The sequence below is a fragment of the Sabethes cyaneus genome, chromosome 2, assembly GCF_943734655.1.
Source record: "Sabethes cyaneus chromosome 2, idSabCyanKW18_F2, whole genome shotgun sequence".
Lineage (NCBI taxonomy): Eukaryota > Metazoa > Arthropoda > Insecta > Diptera > Culicidae > Sabethes > Sabethes cyaneus.
In genome coordinates, this window is record NC_071354.1 from 151,105,505 (window position 1) to 151,121,638 (window position 16,134).

The 16,134-nt window shown below is 42.3% G+C and overlaps 1 protein-coding gene across 1 annotated transcript in view; it reads left to right on the forward strand.

Moving 5' to 3' along the window:
- The first annotated feature begins 404 nt into the window (after window positions 1–404).
- Window positions 405–16,134, forward strand: part of LOC128736194 (serine protease inhibitor swm-1-like) — a 31,875-nt gene continuing 16,145 nt past the window's right edge. The window contains exons 1-2 of the mRNA XM_053830675.1: window positions 405–609; window positions 9,948–10,152. Of these exons, the coding sequence (XP_053686650.1) occupies window positions 405–609; window positions 9,948–10,152 (410 nt within the window). The remainder of the gene's footprint in view (window positions 610–9,947; window positions 10,153–16,134) is intronic.

The following is a 16,134-nucleotide window of genomic DNA, read 5'->3' on the forward strand; positions in this document are numbered from 1 at the left end:
CTCTAGTTTTGATAAATGTAGCATCTATCATTGTGTGTGATACTTTTGGGGCAAAATGTTCAATTTGTGTTCAAAGTTCTTGGGGAATGGCGTAATGTTGTTATTATGAATACATTATGCCAAAATTATCAGTTCATTTATCAGACAATCGAATTTACATTCGACGTCGTTAGTCATTTGTTATTCTCAACTGAAGGTTATCTCGAGATATAAAAGTCTGTATTTCCACGACGGGATTCAGTATCTCAACGTGTGCTGTCATAACCTCTGCACAAAATTTGGAATTATGCATTTGTTGCTGGCAACAGTCCTGCTGTTAGGAACCTTAGGTTTTATGGTTGCGACAAGCCCAGTAAAACGAGGTAGAATTACAATAGAAAAAAGTAGTTGATATCGAACCCAAAATGTTTATGTGTGCCATTTCAGAGCAAACCTGTGGTCGTCATGAAGTTTTTCTAGAGTGTGGAAGTGCGTGCCCGGAAACATGTGATACGATTAATTCGGACGAGATCCTAATATGTGTTCCGATGTGCGTTAGTGGATGCTTCTGCAGGAAGGGATTCGTACGTAATGCGGAAGGTCAATGTATTCGACGGTGGAAGTGTCCTAGTACCGAAGAAGTTGAACCAATACCTGAGAATCCAGAGCAAATAATTGCAAACAATACTAGATAGTATATAAAGTAGAATTCCATAAAACTATTTCTAGTCTTATTTTCGAAATCAGAACAATTATCCCAATTGTGCTTAGCACTTCCTATGAAGTTAATTACTTTCTTGGGGTACAAGCTCCTTTGTTCCTTTGCTGATTACCCTTAATCTGCGTTGCATTAAAACACCTTACCCTAATTTCGGGTCAGAATTATATAATCACAACCCCGTATTAACTAATGAATTGGGGGGCTCCGTAGCCGCAAGGTTATCGACTCTGCTTTGACAAGCGAGTGGTCGTGGGTTCGAATCTTAGTAGAATCAAGCCATTCCTTGTCAAGTGACTTTAGCATGGGTTCATTCTCAGGCCCCTCATTTACCCTACCTTCATGCTGAATGCTATATTTACCCTCTGAAGCCTCTTGACAGTGCAAATGTCCCTCCTATAGTTAGGTGTACTGGTCAGAGGTACGAATGAGTTCTCGCCAGGGACGGCCATAAAATGGGATAGTACTGGCAGCGAGTAATAAGTGGGTAAAGTAGATCAAGCTTTGAAGGAAGGGTAAACCCCAATATACACAAGCACGCATAAAATTTAATAAGCATATTGCTCATTCAATAGCGATTATGGGAAAAAGAAATGCAGTGCAGGTCATATAGCAAACACCCGGGCGATATCACAATAGATCAACTATACTGGTCGCAGTGATGAGTCCACACATGGAAAAAAATTAATGAATTCGCTATAAGTGTGCGCTCGAGGTTAATTTTGTTAGTCTGATTGGTTTGGTTGATGGTAATCGGGTAACCTACCCCGTCATATGCTGACAGAGAAGGAGGACGCGTTTGAGCTTCGTTGGTCCTCCGGCGAAACAGGGGTTGCTGTTACACGTTTTGCAAGCCGTCACCATGTAAAACTAAGCAATGAACGATCAGTAAAGAAATTCGAACTGGAAAATCAGAATATACCCATGGGACGAAAAAAGACTATGGATTGGAAACCCGGGACGTTGAACTGCTGATCTCTCAACTTCCAAAGGAGCGCTCGAGTGCTCTCCGATGTATTGAAACAGGAGTTGTACAGGAATGGCTCAGCAAGAGGTACGTACGTTTAGAGATGGACACACCATTAACTGCTGAGCCGTGCTGCAGTGGTTCAGGTTGAGTTGTGTCACTTGCACTATGAACGTGGCTTAGTCGCCGGCACAGCGGCCACGTTCATAGTGCAAGTGACACAACTCAACCTGAACCACTGTAGCACGGCTCAGCAGCTGTTACACCAAGCAGTTTCTGAGTCAGCAATGGACATTACCATAATCTCGGACCCATATCGCGTTCCTGCCGGAAACGGCAACTGGGTCTCGGATAGGTCCGGGACGGCGGCTATATGGACGACAAGCAGGTTCCTGGATCAGGAGGTTGTGTCAACTGCAGACGAGGGATTTGCGGTTACCAAAGTGGGTGGAGTGTTCTACTGCAGTTGTTATGCTCCGCCCAGTTGGTCTACCGAGCAGTTTACGCGGATGGTAGACCGAGTATCAGGTGTGCTGACTGGTTTAAGGCCGGTGGTTATGGCGGGCGACTTTAACGCTTAGGTGGTAGGGTGAGGAAGTCGTCGCACGAACCATAAGGGTCGGATTCTGTTTGAGTCTCTGGCAAAGCCACTGAGTCGTCCCACGGCTGACGTTTCAGTATCTCAGACCATAGCGTGAGATGGTCGGCCTCTCAGCCGAACATCCAAAGTAACGTGGGCGACGGCGGTTTAGACGTCGGGGAGGAAGCGACGGTTACGAACGAGGAACTCATTAAGATCGCTAAATCCCTAAAGGTGAGCAAGGCACCGGGACTAGACAGAATCCCGAATTTGGCCATTAAAGCGGCTATTCTGGAGATACCCGAATTATTCGGAGCAGTAATGAGAAGGTGCCTGGAAGATGGCTACTTCCCGGACAGATGGAAGCGACAGAACCTGGTCCTATTGCCGAAGCCGGAAAAACCTTCGGGTGTCGCCTCGTCATATAGGTCGATCTGTCTCCTCGATACTGCCGGCAAGGTGCTGGAGAAAGGTGTCCTTAACAGACTCGTACAGGTACACTGAGGGTACAAACGTCTGTCAAGGAACCAATTCGGCTTCCGAAAAGGCAAATCTACGGTGGATGCTATCTTGTCTGTCACTAAGACAGCCAAGGTGGCAATTCAGCGCAAGAGGACAGGTATCTGCTATTGCACAGTTGTCACGCTTGACGTGAGAAATGCGTTTAATAGCACTAGCTGGGACTCCATAGCCAACTCGCTTCGGAAAGTCCAAGTGCCGGTGTTGCTGTACAGGATTCTGGAAAATTATTTCCAGAATCGGGTGCTATACTACAACACGGAGGAGGGTCAGAAGTGCGTTCCTATCACCACAGGGGTTCCGCAAGGTTCCATACTGGGCCCGGTGTTGTGGAACGTCGGCATGTATGACGAGGTGTTGGAGCTAAAGTTCCCGGTAGGGGTTGTGATTGTCGGCTTTGCGGACGATATCACCTTGGAAATCTCCGGTGAATCTAACAGAGAGGTTGAGTTGACGGCTGCTCACTCTATAAGCATTGTCGAAGACTGGATGCGCTCCAGGAAACTGGAGCTAGCGCATCGTAAAACGGAGGTTATCGTGGTGAACAACCGCAAGTCAGTGCAGCAAGCAAATATCAGCGTCGGGGACTGCACTATTTCGTCAACGTGGTCCTCGAAACTCCTGGGAGTTATGGTCGACGACAAGCTCAAGTTCGGGAGCCACGTCGACTATGCCTGCAAGAAGGTTTCCACAGCTATTTCGGCATTGTCTCGTATGATGTCTAATAGCTCTGCTGTATATGGCAGCAAGCGAAGGCTTTTAGCCAACGTGGTCCAGTCCAAACTTAGGTATGGCGGACCGGTGGGGTCATCGGCGTTAGGAACCAAAAGTTACCTAGGAAAGCTGGAAAGTACCTATCGTCTCATGTGCTTGAGAGTGGCGAGTGCGTATCGCACAGTTTCATATGACGTAATCTGCGTCTTAGCGCGTATGATGCCTATTGGCATCATCATCAGTGAGGACGTAAAGTGCTTCAACCAACGTGGAACTAGAGGCATACGGAGTACTACAAGATCGGCCTCGATGACCAAATGGCAGCGGGCATGGTCTGATTCCACAAAGGGCCGGTGGACACTCCGACTTATTCCGGAAGTATCCGCGTGGGTCGACAGGCGCCACGGCGAAGTCAACTACCACCTGACACAAGATCTGTCATGGCATGGTTGTTTTAGACAGTATTTGCACAAGTTCGGGCATGCGGAGTCCCCCGCGTGTCCCGAATGCGTGGATGTTGAAGAAACTGCAGAACATGTTTTCTTTATATGCCCTCGTTTCGTGGGCGCGAGAAGCAACATGCAGGCAGTGAGTGGACAGGACACTACTCCGGATAACTTAGTCCAAAGAAAGTCTTCTAGCTTTTTAAACAAATTATGATATCTCGCTACTAGTAAAAGCTACATAGTTACTATTCCCAGTAAAGTTGCCCATTTTAGTCGGTTCTACAATTTTTCTGAAGAAAAAAAAATGTTGGACTTATTCAAAATAACAAAAGTTTGTATCGCCCTGATAGGTGAATTTATGATCACCCTAATAGTTTAAAAAAATTCGTTGTATTTTTTGATAACCTTCTTTAAAGACACTATTGTTGAAAAATTACGCATTTTTCACGCAATAGCAAATGAATTTTTTTTTTGTAGATCTCTTAATAAGGCAAAATGGACCGTTTGTGAATTCATCACGGTACGAAATCGATGTCATTCAACTTTGCTGATGTTTTTCAAATGAATTAGTGTTATTCGATTTTATTCCTCGGCCTTTGAGTTAGTTTTAATGGCTTTAAATAGGCTGTATGTACTATGTATTGAGTGAATTGGGCAAAACGGCCTAGATTGCGCACAGTATGGAATGGATGGAATTTCATTCTTCTGATGTTTTGTCAACATTTGGAAGCTATCATTTCACGGGCGGCAAATAAGTTTTTATACTGTTTAATTAGCTTTTACCATGATTTTTGAGAATAATAGGGCAAAAGGTCCCAAAGTCTGATGGGACTATCACCAATCGATTCCTTGCATATTTACATAGGAAAAAAAGCAAAGCTGTGGGCTTAAAAGTCTTTCTAAGACTTGACCCTTCTTTATCAACAGCCTTTGCGGCCGGCTATTAGAGTACAGGAAAGTTACGGGGATTTACACTAGATTTTACATAAGATTCCAAACTAGTCGTTTCTTATTATTAGGATTACGAACTCGTTTCTGCTCATTGTGCGCTGCCTGAAAGAGCAGGAGTATGCGGAGTTGGAGCGGCTGCAAAATTTTCCATAGCTCACGAAAGTTCTACCAGAAACTGAACGAATGTGTAACTGCAATGTGTCGGCATAACAATGGCAGTATTTTGACGAACGATCATGAGGCGATCGAAAGGTGGAAGCAACACTCTGATGAACAACCGAATGGCGCCCAAACAATATAATAATGACGGGGAAAGTAAATTCGACAAACGAGAAAGAGGTGCCAACTCCAACAATAGGCGAAGTTAAGAAGGCCTGAAGGCTGAATGACAAAGACAGCCAGAGATGTGGTTATCTGCCCGATCTACAAGTTGAACTGTGAGAACTACCGTGCGATCTCAATGCCTATCACCAATTACAAAAAGCCGGCTTCGTTGAAGGACGGTCAACGCCGAGTCAAATATTTATACTGCGGCAGATCCTTCAAAAAGGTCATGAATACAGCATTCCCGTGCATCGTTTGTTCGTTGACTTCAAAGCTGCATATGATACCATCGACCGAAAAGAGCTATGGAAAATCATGAACGAAAACGACTTCCCCAGGAAGCTAATCAAACTGATTCAGTCTACAACACAACACAGGTACATGCTGTGTTCGGATTTCGGGTGAATTTTCAGGTTAATTCGAATCACACAGAGGGCTTCGTCAAGGTGATGGTTTCTCATGCCTGACAAGTAGTCATTTTGACTCCTACCTTTTGTCCAGTGCTGGAAGGTGCATGAGTCGAACCAAGCTATAATCAGAGATTATAACCGGATTTGAACCCACAACACCCGCCAGGGCATGTGGTTCGCTGGTACTTGTACCTTTGAACCATAGAGGCGCTGGACAAAAGGAGACCGCAAAATCCACTTCTCAAGAATAGCGACGCGTTTGGTTGGGTTATCGACACATATTGTGCCCTTCCTACATCTATTGCAGAATTACCACCGGGCGAGAAGTTTAAATCTAACTCGTTTTTACTTTCAGGACGACGACACTATGCCGGCCCTTACGACTTGCAAGATACTGCACGTGACGTTGTTCGTCTGTCAGCATGTGTTATCCGCGATTCTCGGCGCGGGTTTTCGAGGGAAGGCCTCGTTCCTATGAAATAGACTAATCTCAAGTTTTTAGTCTTGACCTTGAAATGCGGTCATACATATATATTAATATTTTTTTAAACGATGCTTCTACAATTGATGAAGGGACGGTAGGGGGAAGAAATGAAAATTTCAAATCCGGTTATAATCTCAGATTATAGCTTGGTTCGACTCATGCACCTTCCAGCATTGGACAAAAGGTAGGAGTCAAAATGACTACTTGTCAAGCGTAGCTACCAATATCCCCCTCCCCCTCCTTTCCGCTTTTCTCTCCTTCACAAAATTTTCATTTCTTCCCCCTACCGTCCCTTCATCAATTGTAGAACCAACGTTTCAAAAAATATTCTCATGCCTGCTGTTCAACACAGCCCTGCTAGATGTTATGAACCGAGCTGATATCAACACATGGGGTACGATCTTCGACAAATCTGGTCAATTTGTCTGCTTTGCCGATGGTATAGATATTGACGGTAGAACATCTATCAACACCAAGGATCTGGCTTCAAATCCAGAAGTCGCGAATGACCCAAGCTATTAAAATGACTATAATTTAACAAAAAATAAGTACATGCTTCAACGGTAATGTGTTTGAAGTAGTTGACGAATTCGTCTATGTTGGCTCACTGATCACGGCGGACAACGACAACAGCCGTGTAATTCGGTGGCGTATTACCAGTTGAAGTCATGTTTACTTTGGGTTTCATAAGCAATTGCGGTCGAACAGCCTATGCCCCGGTACAAAGTGTATCCTGTACAAGACGCTACTCGGTGGCGTATAGGAGAACGGAGTATGGAGGAGAAGGTTAAACCATGAACTCGCACAGCTTTATGGCGAAACCAGAATTTAAAAGGTGGCTAAAGCTGGATGGATACGATGGGCCGGGCATGTTGCTAGAATACCGGAAACTGCTCTGCAAAAAAGGTGTCTGCTCCAAATCCAGTAAGAACAACCATTCTCCTTTTTACAGGACATTCAACTGGATTGCTTCAAGCAATGCGGGATTACCTGTTCCTCTGCGTTTTCTACGTAAATCTGGTCTATCAACGCTTATACAGTTTTTCGCCTGACAACCGAAGTCCATCCACCTAAAGCATTTCTCTATTTCTCTGTCAATTCGAGAGCAATGCACCTAACTTTGACACATTAATAGTCCAAAAGCAGAGATGATTCGATCACTTTGACTAAATTTTAATTCATTTGATAGTACCGTCTCAGCCAAACAAAATTTAAAAACGTTTGTGGAACTAGTTATTATTTGCAATTTTGCGAAATAAAGCTGTATCTTTTGTATTTAATGCTATATAGCTGCTGGTCCGTTGGTAGCTACGTTCTCTTGGCTACCACCATGGTTGTAGCATTGTAGCAACAAAAAATACAGCAAAATTTTACTGATCAATATTGTAAATAATGACTATTTCTTTAAATGTCCCATATTTAACTTTTTTAAATTTTACTGGGCTTAGATAAGACGGTATTATCAAAGAATCAAAATTAAGCTAAAATGATCGAACCATCTTAGTTGATCTTAGTCCAATAGTTTGTCAAAAGTCGAATTGACGCCGAGTAGCGCCATATTATTCTCGCCCTAGTAGTGCCATATTTTTTTCTTGTAACGATTACGTGTACCGAACTGTTCCATGACGCTACTTTTTCCGTCAGCACAAGCGGAAGAAACATACATTGCACAATAACAGAATGCAACTCGAAAGCGTTTGTTTTTAAACGGCTAAAACGGCTTGTTTTAGATAGTACTACATCAGCTACCGTTGTCATACGTGAGAAACGGTGTTGTTTAAAAATAACAGTTCTCTTTGCGAACAAATTAAATTGCCGGTCTCGTGAGCCACATTTCACTGCCTTAGGCTTACTGTTTATCGCGTCCACAGAAAGACATCCATAATTTGGGGTGTGCGCATACGCTGAAGAATTGGAAACATTTCTGTCCTCCCACAATTTTACCGGAAATGGTAGGTTTATATAAAAGCGTTAGCCTGATACGTTCGGTGAGTTTAAATTTTCATCGTGTGTCGCATGGCATCATCTTGCAAACATGCATTTCGTTCTAGCTGTAATATATTTAGTGAACGTAATAATCAATTTGGTGCACGCGTCAAAAACAGGTAACTTAAACGTCTAATTGTATTCGGCATCTGATTTTTGTGCGTGTAATTTCAATGTAGTTGATTTGGTAAAGGAAGTGGATGTGGATTTTCCACAGGATGATTGTTCGAATGAAGATGTCAAAGTCAACGTGGAACTGCGGTTAAAACCCATAATCAAGGAAAGGCCAACTCCAAAAACTAACCATTTAAAAGAAAAGGTTACGCTGGATGTCCATGTTCGACCATCGCTAAGGGAGAAAAAACCGAAACCCACCATAACGCGAAAGCCGAGGATACGGCATCCGAGGTGGCGCAGGCCAATTTACATCGCCTCGTGTCCACATTTGTCGTCGTGTCCGGCTCAAATTGAAAATGATAATAATGAGTAACGTACACTTCATTACTGTTTTATTAATATATAATGAAAAGATGCTTAAACGAAGATATTTTAGTCAGTCCGAAACACCGCGATTTCAGCGACGCATCGCTTCCTGTAATGTCATTCGCGTCTTGAATTATATCCCAATAAATAATCGGTTTCCAGCTAAATAACACAATACAGCAAAGCAATACAACAATACATTTATGATACTTGCCACGATTGAACGATCTGTGTTTAAGACCATCGAATAATTGATTAAGTGCGGATTGTAATTAGACATTTACTCATTTTTAGAAGGTATTTTATATTTTTATGCACCGATCGTATCCCGGACTCACGAGCTTGTGTGTTGCTGAAATGTGATTCGGATGACCACAGAAAAACCGGAAAAACCGGATTTTATTAATCGAGAGAAAAACGTTTAATTAACACACGTGTAAAGGTATCAATATACCTATAGACAGAGTTGCCAGACAGTTGTTATCTCCAACAGTTTCAGCTTTAGGGTGTGATCTGTAACAATGGCATTCAATCTACAGGCCGCTATATGGCTTTAAAGCAGGTATCAACAGTACAATGAAGCACGAGGTCGGTGTCTGAAGGCTGGAACCACTTGTTGAAGCTCAATCCACGCTAAGCCACAAAAGATTACTACTGTCAACTATGTGTAGTTATCACGTCCTAGCTAGTTCACTATATACTAAGAATGCAGGTGAGGTGAGATGAATCATCGATCAACAGTTTCCATGACAGACAACTTCCACTCCACAGCTCAATTGACAGCAGAGCTGCTGGTAGAAACCATAAATCGATTCAAAAGGCACTGTCACAAAGACCAGAGGTAGATGATTTATTAACTTTTGATACGATAATACACACTGGGAACGCCTTGCAGTTGGCAAAAACAATAATTTTAATATTATTTAAAATAGAACTAAACGAAGTACAGCTTTTCAACCAAAATAAACAAACTCTTTCGAGATTGTGTAACCTTCCGTGAGCAGTTTGGTGGGTCAGTGTCACAGTAAATGATTGGCAGAACAAATTTCGATAACCGCAGAAAACAAAGTGTTTTTCAAATGTTATCTCTTCTGTTCCGTTTTGTTTTTATATCTCAATGATTAATGATAACGTATCTCTATATAGGAACTAGAAGATTTTCAATCTTATTCATATATAAATATGTCTGCGGATGTATGTTCGGCATTCGACAAAAATAAACAGTAGTTGTCAGATCTAAAGCAAAAATGCAAGCGATCTTGCTAATATTTATACTAGCGACTACTTTTGTATGCTGTAAACAGATAAAATCTGTGCAATTGAGTAAATTCGAGAGCTGACATTCGAAAAATGTGTTTCATTTTGTGATGATTAAATATTTTTTAGCACAATGCGGTAATAACGAAGAATACACAACATGTGGAAGCGCTTGCCCCCCTAATTGTGAAAATTTTCCTGAAAATGTGGAGTGTCCTGAAATATGCCTTGTAGGATGTTTTTGCAAGCCCGGATTTGTGCTAAATGCTGAGAATGAATGTATCTTGCGTTCAGAATGCCCCGAACCGGAACCATTGTGTGGCAAGAATGAAGAGTATACAACATGTGGAAGTAATTGTTCCTCCACTTGTGAAACCTTTTCTGAAAATATTGTGTGTACTGATGTATGCATGGAAGGTTGTTTTTGCAAAGCCGAATATGTACTAAATACTAATAATGGTGAATGCATATTAAGTTCAGAGTGTCCTGAAGCGATTTCTGAAAATGATGAAGGCAAATTTATTTGAAAGTTATATGGTGTATAAATAGAACTGATTATAATATAAAAACGGTGACTGGTGACAGTAAAATTGTTGTTTTAGAAATAAGGAAATACACCAGAAAATGGTTGTTAATTGAAATAAACCCAATACACCTCAAAAGGAAACCATTCTTCGAGGGTAAAATGTACAAATAGTATTCAAAATTATTTGTGTACGTTTCTGTCGTTCTTTAGCCCTGGAGAAAGTCTCTTTAGACCCTTTTCTCACATACCACCTTTTAATCGTTACGTATTGTTACAAGAGAATCTGTTTAGAAATATTTATTTAAACATGTCATATGTATATAATTAGGATTGTTTTTAATTTGTATTACTTTCGAATGCTCTTCAACTTATAATTGACTAGTATCATGGTTTGATGAAGTTCGCACTGGTTAAATGTTAACCCCTTTTGAGGAAAGCTTCGACACAGATTTTGGTGATGCAAGCGATTTTAATCTTTTGTTTTCAGTTTAACTAAATTTTAACTAAACTTTTGAATACCGTAATTGACCCTAGTTCTACACATGGTTTCTAATTCCGCATATTGGGGGGCCCTGTAGCCGCAAAGTTACCGAGTCTTCCTTGACAAGCGAGCGGTCGTGGGTTCGAATCTTAGTAGAATCAGGCCATTCGATGTTAAGTGACTTTAGCATGGGCTTATTCTCAGGCCCCTCTACATCCTTCCTACTAAATTCTGCATTTATTAACAAGGAAGCCTTTGCCAGGGCAAGTTATAAGAGTGGTACTTGCTTGAGGTGCGAATGAAGCCTCTTATCCAAGGACAAGTTACAACTTTCTGGTTCTAGAGCTAGATTGGTTAAAAACTAGTAAGAAGCGTAGAAGGAAAAAAGGGGTGAAACACACCGACACTTAAAGCACGGATAATAAGCAGTTCGTTCACTCTATAGCAATACTGCAATAACAACGAAGTGCGGAACAACACCTGGATAAGATCACAATAGATCAAAAATGCTGGTCGTAGTGATAATATCCACAAAAAAAAATTCCGCATATTTCAATTAAAAGTTCATACATTCTCCAACTAATAAGTAGTTGTATACAAATTTTGCTAAATGTGTTAATTAAAATGAAACTCTGCTAGAACTTGGAAGTTTGACTGAAATGTGTGGTGCGCAAAATCAGATGCGCTTACGGTAGACATAATATCCCATTTCTTAAACAAACTACCTAAGGCCAAGACGCATGACTCCTTCTCCCTTTTCCCGTTGCATGACTCCTTCTCCCGTATCCCGTGGATACGCCGCTGACAGTGGTCCGTGGTTCGCGCATTTATTTCAAACTTAGTACTTAGAATGTACTTGACAGTAGAACTCTATCTGAACCGGTATCTTGGCGGGAGAACTGAAAAGATGAAGACAATGTTGCAAATCGAGCGTTGCCACTACTACGCGCATGAGTGTCAGAAGTATAGCATTCAACGCTTGCTCCATTGACGTAAGCGTACAACAAACAACTGCTGGTGCTGTGTGCATCAGGGCTTGAAAAATCATCACAAGTTAAATGTGACTGCATGAATGACTTTGCTTTCCGCATTCAAGTTGCGCTTTTTGAACGATCATTTGACTGTTTGTTGAATCCAGTTAATCTGCCGCTTGCGCTGCTGCCGTCCTATAATTCACGCGGCCTCGGCCTCGCCAAAATGTTCGTTTGTATTGGACGGAGTCCGATCGACTTCTTCCATGCACATGTAGTGGTTGTTTTTTTTTTGTAGTATTGAATCATACGATAGCGTGGTTGCTTTTCGATAGCGTGGTGGCTGCCACTCATTTAACTGTTTTGCAGTCATTCGCTGCTCCAAACGGTAAAGGCAACTTGATCGAAACGAAAATGTTAAAAAGGTTTAAAATGCATTCGTTCTACCGTTCAAAACGGATGCATGACTGAGCAAACTGCTAGTGGCGTTATGCATAGCGTTCGTATTCCACCACTACACAGACGATGTGAATTTGGATGTGCGGTGGTGTGAATACGGTAGAAAATATACTATAACAAAGGTAAAAAGGTCGGTAGAAGCCTTGGTGTGCATACATTCTGCTACCTACACATTCGCAAGCGCGCAGCTTCTTAGTGCAACCAGCTTATGAAACCAGCCACTCGTGAGCTGCAAACCGCTCATGAGCGCAACCAGCACACTAGGATATATGGATACAGATTTTGCTTTATTTCATCTTTTCTTCTTCATCTTACGCTCTCACTTACACACGCGGGTAAGAATGCGGATCCTCACGAACATTGGTATCAACTGCTGGGTTGCAATGACCAGCGAGATCGACGACCGTGGCTGATAGCTAAATACACACTCGAAAAAACTCGTCGCACTGCATGGGAAAATAAGAAAGAGAATCCAGCCAGTGCACTATGGTCCAGAAAGCGACTTTAGACGGGCAAAAACGACTACGTCTAAACGGGATATTCTAGCTCAATGAAGTCTTCGGCATCTTTTTAAATGAAAACAGGATGCATCTTTTGAAGGGGTCGTCCAATGTTCAGATGATGCCGTAACAACAATTCAAGTAATAATGAATCATTTATACATATGTGTTATGCTTTAGTAAAACTTCAGCTACACACTTAAAAAACTCGGGAAAATTTGCCAAGATTTGAACAGCCGAGCGCTCGGTGAAAATTTCGGTGGTGCATATCGACGTTTACGGATCTTTACTAACGTCTAGTATCATAAAAAATTTTACCGAACGCTCAACTGTTCAAATCTCGGCAAATTTTTGCCATCTTCGGTTCTTTTTTGTAAGTGTGTATGTCTTATTAATTCATAAAGATAAAGCAAAACAGTTTTCTGCAAAAATATGTTTCTCTTACGTATGAAAATTTTTATTGAACGTCATATTGAGCTACGAGTTGAGATAAATGAGTTATAAGATGACCCCTTCAAAAGATGCATCATATTTTTATTCAAAAAGTTGCCGAAGACTTCATTGAGCTAGAATATCCTGTTTAGGCGCAATCAATTGTGCCCGTGTAAAATCGCTTTTGGTGCAGTGCATTCGATACAACGAGAACGTGCCTATGAGAAAGTTAGACCACACGAATGCGGGTCTCGCAACACTGGTTTAAGATCACACATATTTTACTACAGTGGCGGCGATAAGCTGCGGAGCATGCGGAAGCATGCGGAAGCATTTGCTAAACTGTATTCACGAAAACTGACAAGCGAGTTGATCTGGGATCAATAAACAAGTTTAACATAACGAGAACGAGCACTGAAGCAAAATTGCAACTCGAGAAGTGTGTCGAGAAGTAGTTTAACACAAAATGGCATGTAGCTAATTGAGTAATTGACGAGAAACCCGAGCCAGACATCCCGTATTTGCTGTAACTGTGATATGCCAGTGTAAACAGAGATACCAAGATGCTAGAGCTGCCGAAAAGATACTCCAACGTCGCAGAAGTCGAAAGAAGTTATTGGACTACAAACTTATGAACCCCCTTAACAACTGTTTTTCTGATTTTGTTTGTTTTTCTTTTGTTTTTTTGTATGGGCTTATCACTTTGACCACAACATTATTGATCTATTGTAATGTTGCCCGGGTGTATGCTGTATTCTGCACTGCATTTCTGTGCTTTATCGTTATTGAGTAAACGATAAGCTTATATTTTTTTTATGCGTGCTTATGTGTTGAGGGTTTTACCCATGCTTCGATGCATGTCCTACTATACCAAACCTGTTTCGCCTCGTTATAGTTAGCACTGGTGAGTCCTCCTGAGGTTCAAAACCATTACCTCATTAGGTCCTCATACCAGTATACTAACCATAAGAAGCGTCTTCGGGATAATTTAGAACTCAGCATGAAGGAAGGGTGATGAGGGGCTAGAGAATAAACCCATGCTAAAGTCACTTTGGCAGTGGAAAATGTACTCAAAAAAAAAGTCACTTTGACATCGAATGGCCTGATTCTACTAAGATTCGAACCCACGACCATTCGCTTGTCAAAGCAGACTCGGTAACCTTGCGGCTACAGCGCCCCCCCTTTGTTTGGTTATTTTCATTTCTATGTAGTTTTGATGTACCACAAAGTTTAACATATAGTAAAAATACATCTTTTTACTATGAAGTGCAGCTCTCATCTTTTGGGTTTTAGAGCTATCACAGCTTTTGTATAATTTTCAAACAACTTTTAGGAGGGTTTATTTTAAAAAGGCACGGGTATGCATCGTAAAAAATTCCGCCATTGAGATCGCGTTCTTGTGGAGGCGAAGAATTGCTTCGACATGCAGGATACGAGGAGCTTCTTTGAAACGGTCAACGGAATTAAAAACCGGACCGTGCCAATCCCTGTTATTTGCATTGCCGTCAATAGTCACTGTCCGGGTGAGGCAAACGTTGTTTTCTCTAGAGCCTCTTTCTATCATATATTTAGTTTTCGACTCATAGATCTGTGATCCAATCTTCTTAGCCTCCGTTCTTAGGCTGACGCAAGTTGCCTCCGCCGTCCCAAGTTCGTCTGCAAGGGTAGGAGTTGGCTACGTTTACTGAAGATCGTTCCTCTCCTTTCTATGCCCGCTCGCCGGATCACTCCTTCAGCATTGTTGAATTAACATACAGGACAAGCCATCCCCTTGTGGCAACCCTATTAGCACGGTTGTTACAAAGTGGTTGTGTTAACCGAAATATGACTAATTTCAGTCGTAATCCGGTTGCGTCCACTAAATGAGCCTAAAGTGTGCTACTAGGGAACCCTCTGCGTGACTCAAAAGGACTCCCGAGCGCCTCCGAAACGCGCACGTAGCACTCGCTCCAAGGTAGTTCTGATCAGCAGTTTCAGTTTGTCCGAAAAACCGTTCACTTGCATTATCTCCCATAGCTGTTCGCGCTGGACGGTATCGTATGCTGCTCTGAAATCCACAAAATATGAGGCGCGGGCACGCTGTACTCCCAACATTTCCGAATTATTTGTCGCAGAACGGGCTCTCCCAAAGTCTGTCTGATACTGCCCTACGAATCCTCTTGCTATTGGGGATAGACGAAAAACAAAACCTTGTAGGCGGCGCATATCTTCGTAATGCCGCGGTAATTACAGCAATCGGGCCGGTCGCCCTTTTTATAGATGGGACGAACCACACCTTCCATCCATTCATCCGGTAGATTCTGCTCCTCACAAATCCTTACAGTCATCCAGTGAAGTGCCATTGCTAGTGGTTCTTAGCCATTTTTGTAAAATTCTGCCGGAAAACGGTCTTTGCCGGCGGCTCTATTACGCTGCAAACATTTGTAAGCACTCCGTCTTCTTCTGTTGTATCGCCAATAAGGTGACCATCGAAGAACTGCCTCCAGCTGTCGACCACCTGGCGCTGGTTTGTGACCAGGTATCCTTTACGGGATTGGTTCACCTTCTCATAGAACTTGAGCGTCTCATTAGCCCGGAATAGTTGTACCCGCACTTCACGATGCCTGTCCTCCCATTGGCGCTTTTTCCTCTTCATGATCGTGGTAAACTTATCCGCGCTCGTCGATACTTGACCAAATTTTGACTCGTGACGATGCTCAGAATTTCCCAGTTAGCCTCGAGGTACCATGCTGGTTTAATAAGCCAGTCGTCGTATGTTCAAATCTCGGCTGGGAGAGGCTGTTAGAGTCAATAGGATCCTAGTACTATCCCTGTAATTGTCCTATACTCTAACAACTGGCTGCGAAGTCTGTCGTATAAAAACAGAAGGTCGAGCTTCGATTTCGGAATGTAGCACCTAGGGTTTGCTTTTGCTTTGCTTTGGAAATGCTGAGATAGTTTTTCCAAG